Source organism: Ambystoma mexicanum, chromosome 1p (genome assembly GCF_040938575.1).
Source record: "Ambystoma mexicanum isolate Mex_15411 chromosome 1p, UKY_AmexF1_1, whole genome shotgun sequence".
NCBI lineage: Eukaryota > Metazoa > Chordata > Amphibia > Caudata > Ambystomatidae > Ambystoma > Ambystoma mexicanum.
In genome coordinates, this window is record NC_090921.1 from 335,816,386 (window position 1) to 335,842,699 (window position 26,314).

At 46.8% G+C, this 26,314-nt stretch overlaps 1 protein-coding gene across 3 annotated transcripts in view; it reads left to right on the forward strand.

Moving 5' to 3' along the window:
- LOC138569820 (transducin-like enhancer protein 1) overlaps window positions 1–26,314 on the forward strand; it is a 654,895-nt gene that overhangs the window by 552,042 nt on the left and 76,539 nt on the right. For all 3 annotated transcript variants that reach the window (XM_069648175.1, XM_069648192.1, XM_069648183.1), the window contains 3 exons: window positions 3,512–3,616; window positions 3,726–3,770; window positions 4,405–4,560. In XM_069648175.1, coding sequence (XP_069504276.1) covers window positions 3,512–3,616; window positions 3,726–3,770; window positions 4,405–4,560 — 306 coding nt within the window. The remainder of the gene's footprint in view (window positions 1–3,511; window positions 3,617–3,725; window positions 3,771–4,404; window positions 4,561–26,314) is intronic.

A 26,314-nucleotide genomic window follows, 5' to 3' on the forward strand; every position in this document is an offset into this window, starting at 1 on the left:
TCTTCCCTCCCAACCTCTTGCCCTTCAACTGCCCACATACCTTTCTCTAGAACTCCCTGCGCCACAATACAGACACCCGCCTTACCCTCCCGCTTGCTATAGCACTGCATTGTCCTCCAGACCCTATGTGCTGTTATCGGGCAAGATCCTCCTCCAAGACTGACCCTAGGGATTTTCTGTTGAGCATATTGAGACTTTATGGTCAACAAGATTGTACATGTTAAAGCAAAAGGGCCAGGTGCCGAAACGGAGGTAATTCTTCCAGGCCAGAGTTCAGAAACAGCGGACCCTTCCGGGCTGGGTACAGAAAGCCTGAGGACCCTTCCGGGACCAGGTACAGAGAGCATGAGGACCCTTCCGGGACCAGGTACAGAGCATGAGGATCCTTCCCGGACCAGGTATAGAAAGCATGAGGACCCTTTCGGGGCCGGGCCCAGAAGACTCTTTTGGAGATGATGCAGTTGACTCCTTGTGTCCTTTTCCATTTTCTGCAATACTTTCCATTGAAGATGCTCTCTGGCCTGAGGCAAGCATGGGCTTGGGGTTGGTATTTCCAGCTGTAAATGTTGAGCGATTCGCTCCGCCTAGCACCTGTCCCCTCCAGATATGGGAGCTTCTTGGTTTACTTGTGATTTCTGTGTCTTATATAAGTGGGACTTGCATCTGTTGTTGGTATGAACGACCTCATAAATACAGACAAGGATACCATTTCTGCACCTTTAGGAATTTGAGATGGCGAAATAAGAATACTTTAATGTCTTTCAAACATGCATATTGTAGAATGTCAGACACCCAAGCACACTGTTAATAGACATTATAATATGAAAATCTCTTTAAAAAAAATAAATAAAATAAGTCAAGTCCAAGCCCAGAGCTTCAGTGGGACCAACCGCTAAGCTCGGATTCTTCAGGTGGTAGGTAGCTCGGAGGTTAGGGGCCATTTGCTAGGCTGGCCCCTCCCGATGAGGGTGTTACACTCTACAAACCTACCCAGCATAGCACAAACTGCAGCAAACAGCCCACTTCATGCAGTGTGCTCTCACCTTATCTGCTGCTATGTCTCATCCACTGATGTTCAAGGGGAGAATGTTTCCACTAAAGGCAGCCATGTGCTTGCTTAGGACAGTCTCTGAGATCCTTCTGCAGAGATTTAACCACCAAGCAATTCTAAACATTTAAAACCAATTCCCCTTTCCTCCCCCTACACGATTTATGGGGCAGAAAGGACCCGGGTTGAAGTTTAAAAGAACTAGCAGGGCGAGGTGCACCCTTTCATAGAGCACCCAGTGAGCTCTAACCTTGACCGGTAACTAAGGCTACTGAGATTAGCATGGGCCACAGGGATGTGTTCTGTCAAGTACGGTTTCCAGCCACAAGGCGAAGGCTTGGGTTAATAACATGCATTTATGTAGGCAGGAAGGGGACCCAATCAAAACAAAAAGGGGTGCCTGATTATAAACCCTGGTCCCTCAGGCTATACATCATATATAGGAACAGTATGGGCTACAGGGATGACCCTCAGTGCTTAGTTTACCATTTCAGTTATATTGATAAACCATTTCTCCAAAACAAGTTCAAATTATTATTCTATACAATTCATTAAAAGTAAATCAATTTACAAACATCAATTTACACAACAGAGTCAATACAAAATATTTCAAAAACGCCTCGGCTCACACACACACGTTTCTACCATCCATTCCTCCACTCTCATTCGATCTTCACACATTTCATAAAACTGTGACCCTCTATATTGGCCACCAATTTCACTTTCTAATATTTCACAATGTCTAGTTCCCTTTCCCCATTATCAGGTGATACAATCTAATCTGTATGTCAATATTCCCACACAATCTATAGGAAGGGCACCCAGGCAGAGGGCTCTGCCTCTTAGTTTGCGGTTCTTCTCAGCCCACAAACCGCATCCAGGAGCCTGTCCTGCAGAAATGTAGAGTTTCCATTCATAGACCACAGTGCTGACTTTGAGTTTTGGTAGAGGTGGTCAGCTAAAAATGCACATTTCAGCTAGCACTTTGCCAGGGCGCAAACCTACACGTACTCATTCACGTGGAAAACTTCTCACTCCTGAAGTTAATGGAAACGCAACGGATTACATTGAATAGCGCAGGATTTATTTTAAAGACGGTGTTGCGAAGTTTGTTCAGGTAAATATTATCTATGCAACAAATTACCTTTACAAATGTTATCAAGGTGTATATACTGAATTCTTAATTAGTTTGAAGCCTCTGGTTCATGGAACCGCTGAACACCCAAACTATCCGAGAAGAGAGGCACACATTTTGCATGGCCTCCGTTTTTCTAAGGCAGTTGGCCAGCTCCTTCTTCCAATAGATCTGGTAAGGCTGTGGCCTGCATTTGAGTCTTAACCATTCGGAAAGCAATCCCGGGCACCCTACAGTTGAACTCAGGAGGTTAGCTCAGCGGGCAACGTGCTCACCTTGGAAGCAAGAAAACGGGGAGGAACACAGGTTCCATTCCCCGGGTCCGCACTTTGAAACTTCTGGGTATTAAGTGCGTTATAAATAACCTATCATATCATATCTGTCATGTGCACAATTTCTCCAGAGATGGGCAATAGGATGGTGATGGGTGTGAATTACCACATGTATGCTGTAGGAGAGTGTTTGGGTTATGGTGAGCAGGCTTTTCAGTCATAGCCAGTACCGAAAGTATCTCCTTATTAACCACACCCACATCCAAACCCAGCACTACCTGACCCCTCTCCCAGACTGCATGTATGAGCTTGAGTTGTTCCACCACGGCCCTCATGCAGCATTGTTATTGATTACTCACCTGCCCTGTTTGTACAGCACCCCTTGCAAAAAACACACACACACACACACACACACACACACACACACACACACACACACACACACACACACACACACACACACACACACACACACACACACACACACACACACACACACACACACACACACACACACACACACACACACACACACACACACACACACACACACACACACACACACACACACACACACACACACCTCGTCTAGTTAGGGCTCCCAATTTGAGACTTGGATGGGGAGGCAAAGCTTGGGGGTAACAATCAGTTAGACTGAAGGAGAGTGGCACCCACCTGTTTAAAAAGGAGCATTGGTGCTAAGAATGTAAGCATCCAGGTGGCGGACACGCAGGGTCTAGTTGGGCGGGTACAGATGAGATGCCCCAGGCGGTCCTGATTTGCTCTTGCACTGTTTGAGAGATACAGGTCTCGTTTTGGTAGCGGCCATGTGATGGCCCAACTTATTTACTAATGCACTCTGAAGTTGTGAGGTGGGCTATTAGTTAAAGGGGATTGTATCTGAGGGGGAATCCAGTAAAGGTTTTAGTGGGAGGTGGGTGTCCCCACTCGTTCCATGTTCTCACCATGAACTAAACGTGTGCAATTGCAAATAAGCATCTTTGAGGGGCAGCTTTTAACTAAAACAGTGCCTTTCCTCCCCGCCACGACTGTCAGAGTTCCCTGTCTGTGCCGAATGGTGAAAGGGTGCGTACCCTGGCCGAGTTTCTCAATCACCACAAGAGGAGGAAAGCTGAGGAGAAGGACTTTGCAGCAGATTACGTAAGAGCAGTTTTATGTTATGCTCGGGTACTGCGGGCAGTGGGATGCTGGGGATCGAACCTCTCCCTTGTTTGCATTTCCACCTTAACCAGTGCCTCTCTTTTTCCAGGCCAGTGATGCTGACAAGAGTGAAGATAACCTGGTAGTTGATGAGGTAGGTACCCATGTGATGTCATATTTTGTTTCTGTAAGCACTTGTGGTTCTATAAAAGCGCTTGTTGGGATCCAAGCACATGGGTCAGAGCCTGAAAGTGTATATCTGTGGAATGGGACCAGTACATAAAGTATCAAAGGCTACCAAGTCCCTTCTAGTCCTACTGTAAACAGGCTCAGTTTCTATGTGCCATTCAGCTCAGGTATGTGTCCGAACATGTGAATGGTGATCTATCCTTCCACTAGTCCCATATGTATGTTCAACCCAAAGGCGACCTCTGACTCCTTTTACCTATCAACTAATCCATCCAGCCCTGGAGATGCAAAGCTCTGTATTCTATTGCCAGTAGACTGAGCCACCCAGTACAGGTCATGGCCCATCCTGTGTTAATCGCCCAAGTTGTCCAGCTCTACAGGTGAAAGACCTAGTCACTGGCTCTGTATCCCTGTGCCAATCATGTGAGCCAGACAAGTAAAGATAGAAAAAGACTTGTGTCCCAGTGCCTGTCCTCTTCCTCTTAGTACATTTATCACTCAGGTTTGCCCAAATGATGAATCTAGGTGAAGCCTTTGCTTTTACTGTTAGCTACTACTATAATCTGTCTGCTCAAAGTCCGCAATTGTCTCCCTTTTAGGACCCTTCATCCCCTCGTAGTGTGCATTCCTACTCCTCACGTGAGAATGGTGTGGAGAAGGCACTTGGGCAACGGAAGGAGACCATGCCTGCCAGCCCCACCTCAATGACGTCATCCAGCAGCACCTCCCCGTCCAGGAGCAAGGACCTGCCAACGGTACTTTTGCCTCATGTGCTGTACAATTTAGTGGATTTTGGTAGGATAGTTATAATGGATATTAGTAAGGACGGTCCGTGGGGGTAGTTATAGAGGAAACCCTGAGAGATCTGGTTCTCTTCCCCTCCTTTCGGCCATTGATATTTATATTGGTACCAACACCTGTTACAAGGCCTTTGTCTAAAACCAGGATATATTACTGCACTGGCGGCATTATACTATGGTCCATGAAGAGAGGGACCTGACATTTGATGCTATTGGGGAAACCGAGGTGGATTTGGTTTAGTTAGTAGGGACTGTAGACACAACTAAAGATGGCTATTCTGTTGTGTTGGCGGGTGCACATTGAAAGAATCCAATTCTGTGTGCTGGTACTTCTTTAGGTGGTCCAGGGCATTTGAGGTATGTATATCCCTCACGCATCCTTGCGTGCCATAGTACAAAGATGCTTTGCTTGTAACAGTTTTACAAGTTGGCAGGAAAGACGTGGATTTCTGATGTTTTTAGTGTGTTGCGAGAGGGCGTTCAATTGCATTGATGGTTTAGTGTGCATAGTACAAGGTAGAATTCTAAGTGTGTCAATGAAGGGAGCAGGTAGTCAAAACCCTAGTGGGCATTTGGGGTAGCTTATTTTGTGTATTAATGCAGGACTCCTTCTAGTCGTGCTCCTAGGAACAATCTGTGGCTAATACTCTGGGGCACACACCGTCATGGAAATACAGAGGATAGATTCCAGGGGTTGGTGGGGAGTGAGAACAGTCAGGAGCAAAGTAACTAGAAACAAAATCACAGTGGGGGACACTTGGGAACAAAATAACATTTAAATACACGATGAGGCAATTTTAGGGCAATGGCTAGCATCGGATTGTTGAGCGATCAGTGTCTTCTCAGAGGGGAGGATGGTATTGGGATGTCGTATGGGCAACGTGGCAAATCAAACCTCATCCTTAACCACCTGCAAGTTTGCTCTGGAAAATTCCCAGTTCTACGGCAGTGGGAGAGTCACATGACTTCTCCAGCATTCGATCTTTCATAGATTCACATGCTTGATATTCCCTGTCGTCACACCGGGAATCTTCAGTAATTTTATTTCTGATGTTTGTTAATCTGCTTAGAATCACATGCTGTGCATAGGTCCGACATCCAGTGGTCACTGCGGAGTATTGCATTTTGTTTTTCGTAGTCAAAAAGGGGACGTCGACAAGGCGTGTCTGTAACACTATCCCTATAGTGACGTGCGCTGTACCCATAATCCCTCACGCGTAGAGGTCCCTCAGATTGTTTTTTTCCGCCCAGCTTCTGGTCGCCTTACGCGGAGCTCCTAGAGAGACATTGCAAAAACTTACTATCGGACCTCGGTCCTTAATTATACTTATTATATTGTTAAAGATCCCTCCCCTCGACGTTGGCTGTGAAGCTGTTTCTCCGCTGAGCAAGTTTTCGACGGAGAGGAAGAGACGGAGGAGATCCTTCGGCGCTGCCGAACACGTGGCCTGGCCTCGCCGGCCAACATACAGTAGGGAGAGTGGGGATTCAAACTTTTATCTTCTCTTTGAGAATGTCTTTCTTTCTCCCCTATCTTTCCCTTGGGGTTGTTATCACCAGTTATTATTGCCTCAGCTATGGAGAGGACACCTTTTAAGTTTTTCCCACGCTGTAGGGGCAAATACACTTGGAAGGACAAACACAAGCTCTGTAATGGTTGCTTGCCCCTCGATCATAAGGAGGACAGCTGTGCGGCCTGTAAGCTCTTGAAACCAAGAACTCTTAAAGAACGCAAAGTTAAGAGGTGGGCGGACTACGCTATGTCGAAGTCAGTTTCCTCACCCGCCGCCGCTGTTACAGAAAGTGACGAGGATGGTGATAACTCGACGTCCGTTACGGAAGTCATTAACCCCCAGAATGAGCGCTCGCGCTCCTCGACGTCCGTCCCCGGCCCCAACGGGCTCGGCTCACGCCCTGCTCATGGGGATGAACACCCCGGCGACAGGGACGCACACAGACCCCATAGGCCTAAGCACACAACCCACGGCTCTTCTTCGTCGAAGACGAAGGATCCATCAGCGCCGAAGAGGACGCAGGGCACTCCGGCGTCTACCTCAGACCGTAAGGGTCTCAAGCTCCACCCGCAAACGCAGTCGCGACCAGCGATTGGGCTTTCATCAAACACGGGCGCTACCCCAAAATCATCCGACGTAACGCTCCATAGAGCGGCCGTCGAGGAACAACGCATAACGCAGGCAACGTCGACACCAGAGTCCTCTACTGACAAACCCGTTGTCGAGACCCTGGCGAGAATTGTTTCCGAAGACACACGTAAGCGGACGACGAAACAAACGTCGAATACCGCACAAAAGCTATACAAACGCCGAAAAAGCATAAGAGTAGCCAGGAACTGCCCCTTTCATCTAAGGGCACTTCAGAACTACCGGAGGGCTTTTCAGATGGCAACGGAAACCTTTCTTCGACCTTGTGGGAGCGTTCTAAGCGTTTTGAAGGTGAAAACACTGATTTCCCCCCTCTAGACTATTCAGGGGTCCCCCATGAGACCCTTGAAAGACTCCATTCTTGTATGGAGAAAATGGAAAGGTTTTTGGGAAACCAAAACCCACCCACACCCAAAAGACTAAGAGAATGGCCCCAGGATGACCCTAGGGTCAAAATTCCTAGGCTGTTTCCCCCTTCTACAGACGTATGTGACCTCACGGAAGAGGAGCAATACCTCCAGGAAGATGATGAGTGTTTGGGTGGAGAGGAAGAACATGAGGAAGAGGGGTTTGAAGAAGATCCTTACACTAGTGCAGGAGCTTTCGAAGAAGATACAGCTACCTCGCAGCCTTGGCAATCCCCATCAGTGCACTCAGACCCTGATGTCTTTCACCCTTCTCCTCCCAAGGATTCACCTATTGGAAACACCTCTCCCATAGATGACCAACCTTCACTTAATGCACTATTGCGCAAGGCAGCAGCGCATTTTGAAATAGACACAGGGGAGACTCTTCCTGACATAGACTTTGTAGAGAAAGTTATTAAAGAAAAAGCCCCTGTTAGTCAGTCTATTCCGCTCCTGGCTTCTATAAAGAGAAGAATAACTCCTTCCCTTTCCAATCCTGCCTTAGTCAGAGGGGTCAACCCTCGGATAGAAAAGCTCTTCAGCCCTTCGCCCTCTGACCCGTTGTACATCAGAGGCCATTCTATTCCGGACTCCCTCGTAGTTACTAATACAAGGAAAAGAGCAGGGGTACCACTATCCACTAGTGAGGCACCACCTGACAAAGAGGGCAAAAAGCTCTACTCACTTGGGAAGAGAATCACGACGTCCGCCGCCTTTTCAACTAGGATTACAAATAACAATTCCCCACTAGCTAGCTACGCAGATGCACAGTGGAGCAAGCTGCGCAGCGAAGCAGAGGACGCACCAGAACCCCTGCGTTCACGCCTGTTAGCTACAATCTCAGAGGAAACTCTTGTAAACCAGGGCATCGTAAAGAACTCCTTAGATGCCGCAGAGACGGCTGGCCGTTCCCTGGTTCAGGGAACGCTTCTCAAACGCCATGTCTGGCTGCGCAATTCGGGATTTAAGCCGGAAACCCAGGCTTCCCTGATAAATAAGCCCATAGAAGAAACACATCTGTTTGGGAAAGCAGTTGATGAGGCCCTAGAACATGCGAAGAAAGAGTTTGATACCATCAAGACTCTTGACCAAATTTCTAGGCCCCCTAACAGACGCGGCTATGGCAATAGACACTCCTTTCGTGGCCAACGGCAGCAGCAAAACCAACAGCAATTTTACTCTGCTACCAACTGGCCCTCTAACCAGGGTAACAACACCCAGTTCAGTCAAAGAGGCCAACGCCATGGCAGGGGAAGAGGTCGCGGCTCCAGCCCCAAAGGTTCCACGCCCAATACCAACAAATGACCCGAAGATTCGGGTCCCCTCCCATGCATCACCGGTCGGGGGCCGGCTAACATCGTTCCTTTCAGCATGGGAGGGAATATCGTCAGACCGCTGGGTATTATCCACCATAGCCCACGGATACTGCATCGAATTCAACGGTTCCCCGAAGTACAGACCCCCACGGAACCGACGCATGACACCGGAACACCTCACCATTCTTCTTCAAGAAGTAGAAGAGCTACTGAAAAAAGAAGCTATAGAGGCTGTCCCCCTATCTCAGGTAACAGAAGGTATTTATTCAGTGTACTTCCTTGTACCCAAAAAGGACTTAACCATGCGCCCTGTATTAGATCTGCGCCCAGCGAACAAGTTTGTCAAACCCCAAAAGTTTCGTATGGTGACCTTGCAGGAAGAATTCCCACTGTTATCACAGGGGGATTACATGACAACACTGGACATAAAAGATGCATACTTTCATATTTTAATGTTGCCAGCGCACAGAAAATACCTCAGGTTCAAGATAGAGAACAAACACTACCAGTTCAGAGTACTACCCTTCGGGATAGCATCTGCACCAAGGGTATTCACGAAAGTACTGGCAGTGGCAGCAGCCCACCTGCGCAGGTTATCCATCCCGGTATACCCTTACCTCGACGACTGGCTCATAACAGGGGATTCTTACGAAACATGCTTCTCCAATACCCAAAAGACTGTAGACCTTTTGTTCCAACTGGGCTTCTCCATCAACGAAAAGAAGTCCAGCGTAGACCCCAGCCAAATCAAACAATTCCTAGGGGCTCTAATTCGAACAAAGGACGGCCTCGTCTTCCCCTCCAACGAGAGGGTCCAAAACATGCTGTTTCAGATCCCCCATTATGTGGCAGGTCGAGAGGTGACGGTACTCAAAGCAATGCGCTTGCTAGGAATGATGGCGTCATGTATTTATTTGGTACCTCACGCGCGCCTGCGCATGCGCCCAATGCAAGAGTGGCTCAACAGCCAGTGGTGTCAGGCCAGCGGACAATGGGACGATCTAGTGGTGGTCTCGCAGGCCTTGGTTCTCTCGCTACGGTGGTGGACAAAAGAAAACCTGTTATTAGGGAAAACTTTTGCCACACCCGCAGTGGAAGCCACTCTAACCACAGACGCATCCCTCACAGGATGGGGGGCTCACCTATCCCATCACACTGCTCACGGAGCGTGGACTCCGAGCTTAGCATCCAAGCATATAAACCTGCTGGAACTACTAGCGGTGTTCAAAGCACTGAAAGCCTTTCAGGAACACCTACAAGGAAAGACAGTGATGGTCCTCACAGACAGCACCACAGCCATGTACTACCTCAACAAGCAAGGGGGCACTCACTCTCCAGGACTGTCCAAGCTGTCTCAGAACATCTGGAAGTGGGCTCTCAAACACAACATGTTCCTACTATCACAACATGTACCAGGGGAACTCAATCTGCTAACAGACGAACTCAGCAGAGACTTCCCCCTGCCCGTAGAGTACGAATGGCGGTTACAAGAAGACATCGTCTTCGACGTCTTCACACAGTGGGGTTTCCCAGAAATAGACCTGTTCGCAACTCTGGAAAACTCTCAATGCCAAGATTACGCCTCCAGGTAACCCCAGAACCAGTCCAAGGGGAACGGTCTATCGATTCCATGGTCAGGGAAATTTGTTTACGCTTTTCCCCTCGACTCCCCTTCTCAACAAGATAGTGCACAAGATGCACCAGGAACAAGTTACCATGATACTGGTGGCCCCTATGTGGGCCCGACAGCCATGGTTCGCTCATTTGTTGGAGATGTCTCTATCTCCTCCAGTGAAACTGCCCTGCCCGTACAACATGCTGTCACAAGACAGGGGCAGGACACTGCACCCATGCCCTCAGACCATGAATTTAGCAGCCTGGCTCCTGAGGTCATAGAATTTGGACATTTACAACTTCCACAGAGGTGCATGGACATCCTCAGAGAGGCCAGAAAGCCTAACACTCGTCACTGCTATTCTAGCAAATGGAAAAGATTTGTCATCTGGTGTAGAGGGAAGAGTATCAACCCCGTTGACTGCTCTCCCACACAAATTATTCTCTACCTGACCCATTTACTGGACTCGGGTCTAGTATTCAATTCTATTAAAGTACACCTGGCAGCGCTTTCTGCTTACACAACTCAAAGTATCGTGGTAGAAGATCCCAGTAATCAAAGCCTTCATGGAAGGGGTAAAGAGAATACACCCTCCAATAGCAAACCCAGCTCCCGGCTGGGATCTAAATGTGGTACTCACCAGGCTCATGGGGTCACCTTTGAACCCATGCACAAGGCAACTCTTAAAGATCTCACTCTTAAAACTGCTTTCCTAATAGCTATTACCTCCATTAGGAGAGTAAGTGAACTACAGGCCCTTTCGGTTTTAGACCCCTTTGTAACAGTTCACAAGGATAAAGTGGTTCTACGCACACACCCAAGGTTCGCACCGAAATTCATCTCCAAATTCCATGTCAACCAGTCTATAGAACTACCAACGTTCTTTCAAAATCCTTCAAATCTAGGAGAAAAAAGCCTGCATACACTTGATGTGCGCAAAGCTGTCATGTTTTACATGGAAAGAACTAGTCCACTGAGAAAGACTAATCAGTTCTTTGTCTCGGTGGCAGCAGGAAGAGAAGGAGATGCAGTTTCAAAATCCACTATATCTAGATGGATTGTACAATGCATCACTCTCTGTTACACTCTTGCTAAGAGAGAACTACCCTTCAAGCCAAGAGCACACTCTACTCGAGGCACTGGGGCCTCCATAGCATTCTTTGTAAATGTTCCCCTTGAGTCCATCTGCAAAGCGGCAACCTGGAGTTCTGTACACACCTTTACAAAACACTACTCTCTAGATGCCCACTCTAGATCTGATTCCCAGGTGGGACAAGCAGTATTAAGACATCTTTTCTCTACTGTTCCTTCTCACAACCCACCTCACACTCCGGGTACTGCTCGCTAGTCTATGCACAGCATGTGATTCTAAGCAGATTAACAAACATCAGAAGACAATGCATTACTTGCCGTAAAAGCATTTCTGATGGTTGTATCTGCTTAGATTCACATGCGCCCACCCTTCCTCCCCGCTCGGATGGAAGGAACATAAACATCCTTTTCTATATCTCTCTTTTCTGTACTCACTCACGTCTAGAAGGCTCCCTCAGGGCAGAAAAATACAAACAGAGGGACCTCGACGCGTGAGGGATTATGGGTACAACGCACGTCACTATAGGGATAGTGTTACAGACACGCCTTGTCGACGTCCCCTTTTCGACTACGAAAAACAAAATGCAATACTCCGCAGTGACCACTGGATGTCGGACCTATGCACAGCATGTGAATCTAAGCAGATACAACCATCAGAAATGCTTTTACGGTAAGTAATGCATTGTCATTTTTATAATTTAACTTTTTCCCATATTGATGATGCTACACAACAAGCCCCATTGGTTAGGGTCTAAAAGGACCAAAGTAGGTGGAGGGACTGCACCCCTGTGGGGCTTGCTGTGTAGCATTTTCCTATGGGAAACTGTAAATTATAAACATTTTAGATTAGTGAGGATTCCCGGTCTGAGAGGGAATATTCAAGCCTGTGTATCTATTAATCGAATGCTGGAGAAATGCATTCGGAGGTACGCAACAAAGACTTTCATTGCCTATCCAAAAATGATTTCAGGTCCAGTGGGTGCTGGGAATGGCAGAGCCATAGCTTGGGAGGACAGGAACGGTGCAGGGGTCAAAATGCAGAAAAAAAAACGGATACGGTGCACAGGCATCCTGCATCTGGTTTCACACTCTGATCTAGCCTGCTTTGCCAACTTCCAGATTTAGCCTGGTGTAACATCGACTTGACCACCCGTGAAACCGTGTACACTGATGCAATTTGACTATTCTGCAAATAACAAAGTTTGATAGTTGATGCGGCTGTTACATAACCATTATGTATTGTAATATGTGGCATGGTAGTTTTATTTTTAGCTGCAGTAACGCTAAATTAAATTCAGGAAAAAGCCAGATCGCAGTACAATTTACTTTCTGCCGTTACAGCAAGCAGGCAGGCGGCTCGAGAGGCAAAATCTTTAGCCTCCCAATTCTTCACACCGCCATTTAAACCTGAAATCCCCCTCACACTTCTTTTGGGTCTTTGGGGGTGCAGTAATGTCAACGTGAAAGAGGCCACTGTGATTCCTGTGAAGTCATTACTAATTCCCCGGAAATGATTCCCTTTCATGTGGCCGGGGGACGGCAGCCGATAATTGATACTGAACCTGGGGGTGGTGGTAGAAGGGAGGATCACATGGGAGGAGACTGCTATCTGGGGGAGGTGGTGACTCCATTCGATGAGACGCAGTACTCTTCCCTTCCTACTGAAGATGATTGTATAATCCCGAGTTCTTGATGGCTTTGTCATCCCACAAATCTTCCTTTTTGTAGAATCAGAAACCCCTTCTTTTAAGTCACTTTAGATGAAATCTCCTTCATTCCTCCAACATACACAACACACATATAACATCTCCTGTTTCTGATGTTTTTCCAAATACAACTCCTAAACATCATTTCAGAAATCCCATATACTCTGTAAATTCAATTCCCACAAAGGCTCGAGTACTGAGACGAGGAAGAGGAGGAAAGAGTTGATGCAGTTTGAACGAAACTCAAAACTGAATGTGCACACTAGTTGTTTGGTTAAATCACGAGTGCGTGGGACATTTAAAAATGGCATCCGCAGACAAGATGAGAGCAGATCAGGAGAGGACCGCGCCAGAGCAAATCTAGATAATAGGCACATCAAGACGGCAGCTTGCAAACGCAAGAGTCACATACCAGCATTATGCGAAGGGAGGGGTGAATCAGCGGGCACCTTTTGGAGGACCGTGAGTATCGGGAGCAACAGAGGAGCTCCCGAAGATGCCTCTGCCAGAAAGCACCATTCTCTGGTCCAGGCCACGGTGAGAAGCAGACAGATTAGCGTAGAGCTCAAAGTAATATTGTAGGAAGGTCCATAGTGCGCAGGACTCCATCCTAAAGAACCAGCTTCAATGCAGAGACTCGCTACAGGTTGGGCACGTTGCAAAGTACCGGTGAGTCTGCCCAGAGCCATTGGGACCCCGGGACGTACCGACAGGCATATAAACAAGTGAATGAATACAGACCAGATTAAGTGTAAACAACAAAACTTGACAAGTCCCCATGTATGAGAAGTCAATATGGGGAAAGTTGGAACAAGAATGACCTCAATCAAGCAAGTAGAAACTTAGCGAAGTGATACACCTGTGGCATTCTTAAAGGAAAAGTGACATTGAGAAAAGTCCCGGTGAAAGAAGTACATCAGACAGTTGACATGGGGGTTGGGGGAGATACCTGACAGACAAGTAAAGTAAATGAAGTCCTGGAAACCAAATCTACCAGGTATTTTGCCATTGAATATGCCCGTTAAAAGGTTCCATGTGTTAAAATCGCCGCACAAATGGCCGTTTATACAAAAAATCGTGGCAAAAAGGCAGTGGTTTTGCCACTGCAATACATGTAAAGGATGCGGGGGACACCCCGAAACCCCCAGACCAATTATACCATTTAAGGGGAGCGGGAGACACCCTGGCAACCCCCGCTCTCCTTAAATGGTATAATGGGGTACACCTTTACCGGGTCAAAGCACAGCATTTTTGCCGCGATTTGTTGTAAAGGCGAAATTTTGCTGCGATTTTATTACTGTATACCCTTTAAAATTGTCGGAAATTACCTGGCAGGAGAGTACAAAAGGGGATAAGAACCCAGAGGAGTATAACAAGTGAGCCACCAAATCTGTAAAAGGAAGCCCAGGCAGCTAAATAGACAAGGCATTTTGAAACCGAAAAACCTAAAATTGTGGGAATATACCTAGTACACCAGGGGATCGAGGGTTACTGCTTGGAAAATACTTTTTGGTTTTACTCATTTACCTTTGATTATGAACACTTTTTTGACTAAGTCAGACATTTCCTTGTACTCTTAGTTCTTCATTTCTAGTGTGAGGGCCAGATGAGAATGTTTTGGACACATGACTTGACACAGGCTGATCTTTAGATTTAACTTCTTAGGCAGGGAAACTCTCATTAGGATAGAGATAGAGAGGTGTTCATCCAACCCATTTTTGTTTAATAAACATGTCTGAAACGGAGAAAATGATATCTTTGTGTCCGCCTCTCATTTCTGACCCCTCACACCACACTGGTGGGGATATGCACGATTATGCCCTCTGGCCCTCACTTCCCTGCCCACAAGCTACTTCAAGCCCCACCCACTCGAAAAAATGTAATGTAATGCGCCCATGTTCCGCCGCCGGAAGGTTGCATGTACGACACTAAGCCTTTTGCATGTGGCAAACCAGTGTGCTCTTCTCTGTTGTGTATTCTATACCTTTTTTTAGTAAGCCTTCAGATACACATTATACAGTGCCTTTGAATACAGTCCCTCAAGACAGTACGAGGTTAACTAGCAACTTGAAACAGGGTGCGTCACTTCACAGGAGCGGAGGCCGGTATTTATAGACTCATTTCTCAATACAGTCTAAACAGAGTGCATAACATTAAATCATGGGGAACAAAGGTCCTAATCTGAGAATGATGGCTGTATCCTGTGATGGCAATCTTTCCATCAGTACCCTTCCCAATGTCCCCTCACTATCTATAGCATAATACAGCTTGCTCTAGAGCAGTTGTCTGCTTCCTGCGGCCCTCAAGATGTTTTGAACTACAACTCTCAAGGTACCTCACCATTGCTTATGATGGCTAGATGTGATGGGGAGTTGTAGTCCAAAAGATTTGGAGATCCCCGCACCAAAACACTGACTGACGTTGGGATGTGATGTCTAGCCCCGCAATGATGTTAGAACCACTCACCTGACCAGATCTGAGCTGCTGGTTGGTGGACCTGATGGTGTCGATCTCAGCGCCTGCATTCTTAACTCTTCTGTTCACTCATGTGCCACCATCTCCTTTTTCATGGATCAGTCACTCTTCAAAGAGCCTTTTTTCTCGGAGATCATCCTGTCTCATCTCCCCAAGGGCCAGCCTCCTCTCCCCAATGCAGTTTCCTTTCCTCCAAAGAGAATCACCAAATGAGGCGTGGCACTTGAAACTGTGAGAAGGGGGTGATTATTTGGCCATCCTCATTGTCTGCCTTGCACTTCCAGAGAACAAGTCACTGGCCTTATTCAGGGGTCTCCTCAGTGGTTACACTTGCTTTTGCCAAGCCAGCAGGATTTTTTTTTAAGTGGAGTATCTTTCAATTTAGAGCCACTAGGGATACATCTTTTCACATCCCCCTCTGCTCTTGCACTGTAAACCATGCCAGAGTTCCTAAATTAATCTGTGAATTTGAAAAAACAAAGAAAATCTAAAATTCTAAAATAGATTAGCAATCACCAGTTTGAAAATTAAAAAGCCCAATTTACGTATTAGACCTTGGTTAAGATTTTCAATCTTACTGCCAAGTCAAATTGGCAGTTTAAGAAATCGCCCCTTAGGGTATATATATGGGAATGAGGGTTCCTCCTGGACAGCAAACTAGGAGCCCCAAATGGTATCTCTAGTGTTCCCTTTGGTAACGTGTCAAGCCCAAGCATTATTCAGATGTTTGAGATGCAACCAGTGCACTGTCCAAATGAAGTTTTAAAAATGGCCTATTTTATTTTCTTAATTACCTAAAAACACAATCCTAAACAGGAACCGATGAAACATCAGTTACTGGTCCAAAGATTTAAATGAGATCACAGTTGACATGGCTACCCATGGAGAGAAATGTTGATCAAAGTAAAACCTGGGGATAATAATTAGCAAGTCTCTGACACAGAGCAGACATCTCAGTCACTAATGCTGAATAGCCCCAAAGATGTTTCTAGGCCAGCAGTTCCGCTCACAATGAAAAAGGTCACACCACGCCAAATCCGTATCACTGCTCACTGAGGCCTCTCATTCACTGGACAGGCCCGGCGTCTTGGGCCAGTCCACTGCTGGTTCTATTCAGTGGCTTGAGGGTGGCGGTAGGGGCGCTTTTATGGTCAACCTCCTGCACTGACCACAGTGTACTGTAAATATTCACATTGTCTTCAGTACCGGTTCTAGATACTGGCTCGGCCCCCACTGGTCCCGAGTCTTTCAGACTCTGCTGACTAGCCCCAGATATCGGGCTCCTGAAACCCCCGCAGCCACCTCATATGGGTAGTTATCAGAGCAGCCCTAGCACAGCTGGCACGTCTCCCGTCCGTTTCTATCCCTCTGCTGTTAAGGATACAATGGAGAGTGGCAAACCAGGGAGACCGTCCTTTTAATACGGTCTTTAGCTACCATGGAAATCTGCGGTGCACTGGAATCGGCTGACCAGGCAAAGTCATCCTTGCTGTCCTAAATCCAAGACTATTGAACAAAGTGATTCCATAGTAAGCTTTCATAGAGCCCCATGCTAAATAGGGGCGCAGCCAAGTCCAGCTCATCCCGAGCAAATGTCCACCTCACTCAATCCCTACGCTAGGTGGTCACTTCTTTTACAATATAATTGGTGCCCTTTTAGGTTGCGGCAGTCGCGATCTGTAAGATGTAGGGGGAAAGGGACATCTAGTCAACCTTGCTTCCACAGGTGACCACAGCCACACAGTTTGCCCTCTAGTCTGGTACAGTGTTTCCCAAGTGCAGAATTTCCATTCCTTGGCAATAATTTGACGGCCCAGCGCTCTACACCCCACGTCCAGGTTGGGGGTGGTATCGTTCTATGGAAGGTTTATCAGGCCTGGCACATCATAGGTGTGAACGGTCCATCAGGGAAGGGGCCTCTGGTCGCTGGCAATGGCAGCTTGTATCTGTTTGGCGCAATGAAAGATGTGACCAAAACTACTTTAAAATGAAAAATTTGATTCCCAAATGTATTCTAACCCTAAATTTTATAACAAAAAGGAAAATTAACTTTTACTCGTTAGTACCAGGAGACGCAAACAATGATAAGTCCAGTTTTTGACCAATTTATTAAAGTCTTTCTCCTTGTTTAGGTATTCGAGCGCATATGGTATGGAACAGCTCAGGCACTATCCGAGGACTCAAGGATGGCAAAAAATGCCACTCCTATTCAAAGCATCAATCTTCGTGTGCACATACATAGTGCTAGAGTCAGCTGCCCCTGCATGAGCCCCCGGGTGCTGTGTGTCCTGCACAGACTTTGCAATTTCATAGAGACACAGGCAGCCGAGGGTCTGCTCTTTAAGCCTGTTTCCCTGTGGAGGAGCCGTATCAGAATTCAGAAATATACCCAAACTATGCAAAATTCCTGGCGAACACAGATGGCACTTGAAATCTTTCACAACATGCTGGGCTGGCATTCGTGCATTGAATGCAAAATGATGAACTATGAAACTAAATCTCTGCCTCAGCTCAACCTGAGTGCCTGTTTGTTGCTTTCCAAATAAATAAAAATACTCAGTTACTTTGCTCTTACTCTGCGCAGACTATTAAACTCTCAAATATGCTGCCTACGACATCCCTTTAGGATTTTGAAAGGCCATGAAATCTTGTCACTCCACCAGGTCTGATTAAAAAAAAAACATAGGACTAAGACGATACCCGTCTTTATAACGAGCTTGTCATGCTAATCTGCTCAGCAAAGCAATTGGCTAAGAAAGCTTATCCTGATAATCTGGTATTTACGCCTCTACAAGAAAATCCCACCCACTCTCCAGATATGCGTGCATTTGTTCCAGCACTACATGCTGAGACGCATGCACAACTCGCTTCTGATCATTTGAGCGGGAGGTCGCTCTCAATGAACTTCATATATTAATCTAGGCTCGTGAATGGGCAGGTGCCCCATCTCCAGCTGGGTTGCTGTCCTTGTGGAATGGATTACTGTGTGCCTTTCTTCTTATGCTTACCCTCTCAAAGGTAGTGGCAAAGTGCAATATAGTAGATGTTTGTGGTGCCACATAATTATGATGCTACCGTTTGGTGATTTCTACTTTGTATTTAAGGCTTGTTTGACCTGGCAATGGTAAATCTAAATTCACATAGACTATCTTCCCTAGCAGCATGGGGTTGGTTCATAGTGAGTAAGAACGATAATTAAAGGTGTATGGCCCCCTGGGCTTCTTCAAAGAGAATCTGGAAATAAGGCATAATAAAGAGCGTATAAGAAATCAGTAGGAGAGCCATTCGTTTATTATGCAACTGGCAACATCAATTCCTTCACATGCTCCCTTAAAGATGGTTTTCTACCTCGCTTAGAATTTACTTGGCAGAAGCCTGAGGTTTTTCTTCATGGGTTTCTCAATGTTGGGCAACCCTACCCAGTGACACTTTTCTATCTGAATGCGGTTGTTTTTTGCCTTGCATTTTGACTTCCACTGTGGGACAAGGCCTCCCTTTTTGGCTTTGCCCTATTTAATTTCATTTAATGTACAATATCGAGAAACCTTTCAAATAAAATCACCAAGCTGCCATTGTTATAGATTCAAAGCGATGTGACTTGTTTGGTATTTTAGTAGAGCAAAGTCTTTCGATTACTGGTGGCTCTTCTTTGGATGGGAATTGGCTTCCTGCTTGTTTTACACGTTCACAGACCGCACAGGGCTGCTCACTCGTCTGTGGCTTCCTGCTGTGCCGGTACGTCTTGGGGGACTGCACGATCCACCACCGCCATGAACGGCCTCCGCCACCTTACCATTGCCTCGCCTCTGGGAAATGGGAACGACTGACAACCGTCAATTGTGTCGCCGTCCCTCTCCCTTGCGTTCCGTGCTATCGGGTCTCGCTCTCCTTCACGCTCCAGCGCTTGACGGCTTGCTGCTGTGCCACTGTTCACCAGCCAAGCTCTCTGGTCAGGCCTTCCTCAGTTTTTGTTATTGAAGGTAGTACTCCCCCTGCCGAACACTAGAACAACTCGGATCTCCCTCCAATCCAAACACACTCAAACCCACCAATATGCAAACTCTCTCCTCTACACCAACAAACAAAAGAATGCAGCTATACCCCTCGATTAATTTGGCCTAGCTGCACACATACTTGCACACCTCCATGAACACCAACAATCTTTAGAACACAGCTATACCCCACGAAAAATGGGATAGTTGCACACATCCCATTCATAAACCCCACTGCCACCAGAATGCAGCTACCCAAATTCAATTGGCCTTGCCGCGCACACATTCTACTGATCTCACATAACCACTGCACCATACCTAGAACTAGAATGCAGCTACACACCACTCAATCCGCCCTGTTTGCACACATACCCAGTGCACCGAAGCACTATTTACTACACTACTCTCCATTGAGCTAGACTACTGTTCCCGGGGGTGTTCAACCCACAGGGCTGTGGAATCATACCATTGGTAAAAGGCGCTATACAAATGCCCAATAACATAACATCAAATGGAAAATGGCAATTGCTTTGGCAGAGATGACTAGCACTATAAGGTTATCCGTATCAAGTATTTGTTTTCTGCTGTCATGAAGCGGAGTATGGTCAAGAAGTGGCCGACTCAAGAAAAGCTTTATTAGACTAGTTAAGATTGAGCCAAATCGGACAAAATGCAGCATAAAACTTTCCCTACTACTTAGTTCACCATCTTTGGTGGTCTTCAGTTCAGTCCCCTCTTCTGTGTTCTGGGTAAAGTGAGCGCCCGCACGTCTAGCCCTGCCATGGGTAGATGTTTGGGTATCACCGTAGTGGTTAAAACACCCAAACCTCAATCAACAGGACATTAGTCTAAGTTAGTTTGGAGGGGCCTGTTTTGTCCCCCAATGCCCTGTCATTTGAGAGAGTATCCTCTCCTCTTTAGCCTGGCTCCCCTCCTTCACCTCTTTGATGCTCCACTATCCCCTTCTGGCGGTCTCCTAGCCCCATCCTGACACCTCATTTAAGACTCCTGCCTGTTTCCAACACCTCCTTGGCCCACTCCTGGTGTTTCCTTCCAACCCTTCTCCCTTTCTGATAGTGCTCCTCAAACAACGTCTTCGTATTTCCTTTAAACCGCATTTTATGCAAATCTCGAATCCCCACCTCTGCGTCCTGGTGTTTCCTTTCAACACTTCTTTCTCTGAGATGATTCCTTCAACCTTCTGTTCCTTTCTGCACTCTGCCTCCATCCTTCTGCTCCTCTTGCCTGCCTTGTGTTGTCCGCCACCCATCTTTTTCTTGTTATTCCTTCCTATTTTCCTTCTTATGCCTACTTCCTTCCACCACCTCTTCTACCCTACCATCCTCTTAGTTTTTATTTATAAAGCGTAGCCTCACCCAAAGGTAGTGTCACACTGTACATATTAAAACATGTATACAATCACACCATAAGAATTAAATACCAGAACCCAAAACATTTTTTTCTCCCTGTATACAGAAAAAAACAATCGTTTTTCCAAGCAAATATAAGAGTAAGAAGATGGATAGAGGTGTCAAGCATGGGGTGCATCATCATAGAAAGCTGGGGCATAAAAAGGCCCTGTTTAAACCTGGTAATAGTCTCAAAAGGTCTTGACTCCAGGTGGTTCTAGTATCTCCAGAGATGCAAGGTGTGGCCCTTAGATAGGCAGTCTTACCACAGTCTTATGGATAGTGCAGTAGACCATTAAAGTGTGAATGGGAAGCCAATGACAAGAGTAAGGAGGATGTAATGTGCTTGAAATTCGTATTCCAGTAATAATTTGGGCTGCAGAATGTAAAACAGCCTTCGAAAGGGCCAATGAGGAGTCCGGAAGACCTGACAAGTGGTATTCCCGCAATGGAGGTGTGATGCAATCAGTGCTTGGGCAGCTGTGCAGAAATCGCTTGGAGACAAAAAAGCTTTAATCTTGATCAAGAAACTTTGCTTAAAACAAAGAAGACTAAGGCAAACAATACATCTGCAACTTACAATTTAGATTTGAACCCAGAATGAAGCCCAAAGGTTTTACAGACGACACCAGGGTATGAATGAAACCAATAGCTTAGAGGTAACTCTTGACTATAAGAAGAAGATGATAAACCATCAACAATGCAGCACCAAAGCAGTCCCAAAGTCCTTGTTCTCTTCCTACTACTCCTTGCCTCCACATCATTCCTCTTAGTCTCACTTTGCCACCAACCACCTCCCCCGCTCCTATGTCACCCACTACTCCCTCGGGCTTTTATCAGGTATTTGCCCGTCCCATCGAGTTCACACTATGTATGAGCGCTTACATCTCTGCGTGATAATAGTTTACCTTGTTGATTGGTGCAGTGGGGAGCAAGTATCCAATTAATCTGAGCCTTCTTAAGCTCCTCCGCCAACTTGGTTTTCTCACCTGTGCATCTGCTGCTGTGTGAACCTCCTTCATGCAACATCCGCCATTGGACTCCAGCAGCAACTGTACTACGCGAAACACTGCCATCCCCGCCCTTCTCTCCTTCCGAGTTGCTGTAAGACTTGCAGTTGGTGTAGCTCGGCTGCCTCATTTGGATGTGTATACACCGACCAACAGGCTCAGATTCCCCACCTGTGAAAGGCCGCTTTTGAAAGTGGAAGGTAGTGGTGCAGCATAGCTTTAGTACTGTCCCCTGCCACCACCCAGCGGAGAGGTGGACTGTCCCCCATGTACCTCCTCCAGACACAGCATTATGGGACATGTGTGGGTCACACCCCCAATCCACCAAACCCGAGGCATTGGCAGAGGACCTTGTCACAGTGTAAGTTTCAAGTGATTGGTGGCACAATAAACGAGCTAAAAGGTGGAGTGGACAAAGTGAGTGGAGACTTTGCTATTGGTCTATCCCAAAGCCACCTATTGCAGGTGTGGCCTCTGTAATTACATATACACTACTTTACCTTGCGGGCACATTTAGTAGCCCATAGTCTGAGAATAGCGCACCATTACATGGTGACCTATACATTATATTGCAGGTAACTGGTTGTTTTGGCAGAGTTTAATAGCACTGTAGCATTGTCTGTTTAGTGTAGGGTGTACTAGCAATTTCGAGCCCTGCATGATAAACTGTAGATTACATTGCATACACTAAAAATTGCTTTGGCAGAGATAACTAGTACTGTGATATTATCGATGATCTGGGCAGGAGTAATGTGTGCTTGACTGTCATTGAAGTATGATTTGAGTACATTTTCAAGTTTCTATATCCGTGATAGCATATTGGGAAAGTTCTCTTAGAAGAGTTGGGGAAATCTTTTCTTTTGCAACTTTCCCAACATTGATTTCAATGAGACTCCAGGTTATCTGTCTTTTTTTGGAATCCTGGCTGCCTTTTCAGGTATACAAAGCCTTGCTAGCTACACTTGCCTGCTCAGCTCACTTATTTTGGTGGAACTGAATAGTCCCAAAGACTGCCCGTGCAGGAAGACACGTTTGGTTTCCTGTGTTTTCTTTTCGTAATAAACACCTTAATTGAAGTGCTGCAATGGTGCTTTGCGTCCCCTTTTTCTTTTTGTCTGGCAACATTTCCTATACCTTTTTGTGATGAGAGATAACATGCTCTGCATAGTCCGACATCTAGAGGTAGTCGCAGAGTATTACAAGATTTGTTTTCTAAACCCGAAAACAGACGTCGACAGGGTATGTTACTAATACTATCCCTAGTGTGACGTGTACTGTACCCAAGGTCCTTCAAGCATTGAGGTCCCTCGGATTGTTTTTTTCCGCCGTTGTAAGCGGTCGCAAATGCAGAGTTCCTTTATGCTGATGCCTTTAATTAGTTTAAAGTTTACTTGTAGACTCTTTCCTTATTGTTCGCTATGCCGCACGGCCAACAGACTGCTCGGCGGCTTTCGGTGAACAACTTCATACTCGACGACTTGACTGATCAACGACCAGACAAAGCCTACATGCAATTCTTCGGGCTTCAGCCCTTACAGTAGGGACAGAGAGGCAGGTTCTTCATACTGACCTCTGCCATCCCCTTTCCCTTTTTCTCACCAATCTGCCCTTGTAATAAATAATGGACAAAACTCGCTTTAAATTTTGCCCTGCCTGTCATCGGAAATCCTAGTGGAAGGACAAGCACCAAGTGTCCAATTGCTGTCTCCCGAGGGATCACCCTGAAAAAGTTTGCAAATCTTGTAAACTTTTTCAACCTAAAACTCTGAAGGATCGGCGCACCAAACGCTGGGCCGCTCACGTAATGCAGGCTGAGGCCTCCACCGACGTAACGGAAGACTCCAGCGAGGGCAGTAATAACATCTTAAGGAGGATGTCGAGCTTTATGGATCGCTCTCAGGAGATGCACTATGATGACCCCTCAGGGTCACAAAAGCCGGGGTCTCAAGGGGACCTTTATAGTCCAGATCAAGACCAATTTTATGACCACAATGATGAAATTTACGTAATCCAGTCACCAGACCACCAGGACCAGCCGGCAGCAGATTCTTCTGTTGATAACAAACTACAATACATTGAACTGCTGCTTAAGACTGCACAACACTTTAACATCGATACTCCGGAAGCACAGGACAAAAAAGGTCTGCCACCCAGTTTATTCCGCTCCTGCAGTCTGTACAAAGACAAACTAGCCAACCCTACTGGCGCCTAGTCTCACAAGGGCGGTCAACCCCAGAATAGAAAAACTAATTCAGACCAGCGCCCACTGACCCCCTGTATATTAGGGGGCAGCTTATACCAGATTTGTTAGTTGTCGCCTCTACCATTAGGAGGGCAGGCACGCCCATGGCGTTGGCAGAGGCCTGCCAGACAAGGAAAGCAAACAAATATATCCTTCGGGCAAAAGGTCGCCTCCCCAGCGGCATACCAAACCAGAATCGGCAACAACACTACGCTTCTAACTAGTTACAGCGGCCACAAATGGCATGACCTGGAATGCCAAATCAAAGCCGTCACGGAACCCCTAAAGGCTCAATTATTAAAGACTATTCCAGAAGGCAAGCAGATATCAAACTCCATCCTGAAAAATAACCTTGATGCAGCAGATAATGCAGGATGCATCATAGCAGAGGGTATGCTCATCAAGCGCCACGCGTGGCTCACACAATCAAGAGTTTAAGTTGGAAACCCAGGCAACCCTCCTAAACATGCCGGTGGAGCGTAATGTATTATTCGGTAAGGCCGTTGAAGGCACCCTTAAGAGTGCTAAGGAGGAATAAATCCCTTGGCCAGTTAACAAACATGCCCTATGTTCAACGGGGATCCTCAAAATCTAGAAGGTTTCGGGGTCAGGGTGCTCCTCGGGCAATACTCAGGGCGGACAGTCATTTTCTTGGAGCCAATCGCAAGGTCAAAGTTCCTCTTCCAATTTTCAAAGAGGAAATAAAAGGGGCAGAGCCTCACCTGGGAAAGGCTCCACCCCTCCCAAACAATGATGCACCGTTTCAGGTCCCCTCCCATGCCACTCCAGTAGAAGGCAGAATTTCACACTTCACCCACGTATGGTAGGGGATTAACGTCAGACAAGTGGGTGTTGTCCACCGTGGCAGGCAGGTATTTTATCGAGTTGTTACAAAAACCACCCTACGTCTGCCAAGAAATGGGAAAATGGCAACAGATAAAAACGCATACTGTTAGAAGAAGCAAAGGTACTGGGTCCTAAAACCTTTTATCCCAAAAACATGCTTTAAAACTGCATTTTACCTAACTGTTAGCTGAAGGGAGAACTTGTGTGAGGGAACATTGAGACTTTATATCCCCCTCCCATCCGGGTACTTAAATGTAACTTAATCTCTTGAGATTCTGTGACTACTTACCCGATAGTGAAGGACTATTAGGACAGTTTAGTAAAAACCATTCAACTGAGACAGTACAAGACAATATGGTAGCGTAGACACTTATCTTAGGAGGGAGAGAGGGCTGTAGGAAGGTACGAAGAACTTGTAGTATACCAAGGTTTCAACAAACACAGACAACCAGACGGCTTATTAAAAAAATAAGAGTTTATTATAAATACAAGTTAGGCCAAGATAAATCTTGGTAGGTAAGTGCTTGGTCATAGAATCATAAACACATTATAGAAAGACAACACAATGCTTTTAAAGTACACAGACCAAAGCAGAAACCTTGTTCAGAAAGCGAACAGTATTTCAGGGCAAGTCAGACCTTATCAAACACATTTAGTATAGGACACACCTATTCATGAGGAATACCTATTTGTCGCCGGCCGAGAGGAGTTTGCACTCGCTGGATGTAGCTAGAGCGCTGAAGTTCTACATGGACCGCACAAAGTTTTCGGAAGACATCACAGCTGTTTGTGAACTTTGGACATTTGAACCAAGGGAAGGCCCTCTCAAAGGCTTCCATTTCCAGATGGCTCTCCGGCTGCATCATGCATTGTCACCGGTTGGCAAACCCGCCGTCTGAGAGCCCATTCGACCAGAGCGATCGCTGCTACCACAGCGTTCCTATCTGGTGTGCCCCTGCTGGACATCTGCAGGGCTGCTACGTGGAGGTCGACGCACACCTTCACTAGATTCTACTGTGTCGACGGGGATTCCAGGGAGGAGTCCAGAGTCGGCCAGGCAGTGCTGCGCAGCTTGTTCGGCTGAAGGTGGGCCTGGTGAGGAGGTAAGAGATGCTTAATGTTGAGTTGATGACATGCTTAATGTTGAGCCTTGCCACCTCCCGAAGGACTGTGCGTTTTGCGGCAATATGTCGGAGCGGACCATGAAGGACCGCCATCAACGTCTCGCCAACTGGCTGGAAGGGAAGAGCCCGTCAGGCGAGAAGAAGAGGAAGAAATCCGAGCGGTCTTCTAAGACCTTTGAGGACGCCCCAGCGACGGGGGTCCAACACAAGGCCAAGCACCGCGAGTCCGCTGGCACCGGGAGCGCCGAACGGTCGGGCTCTACGGGCGCCAGGCAGGGCGCACCCTCCCCGCCACGAGCCAACGCTCTGGGTC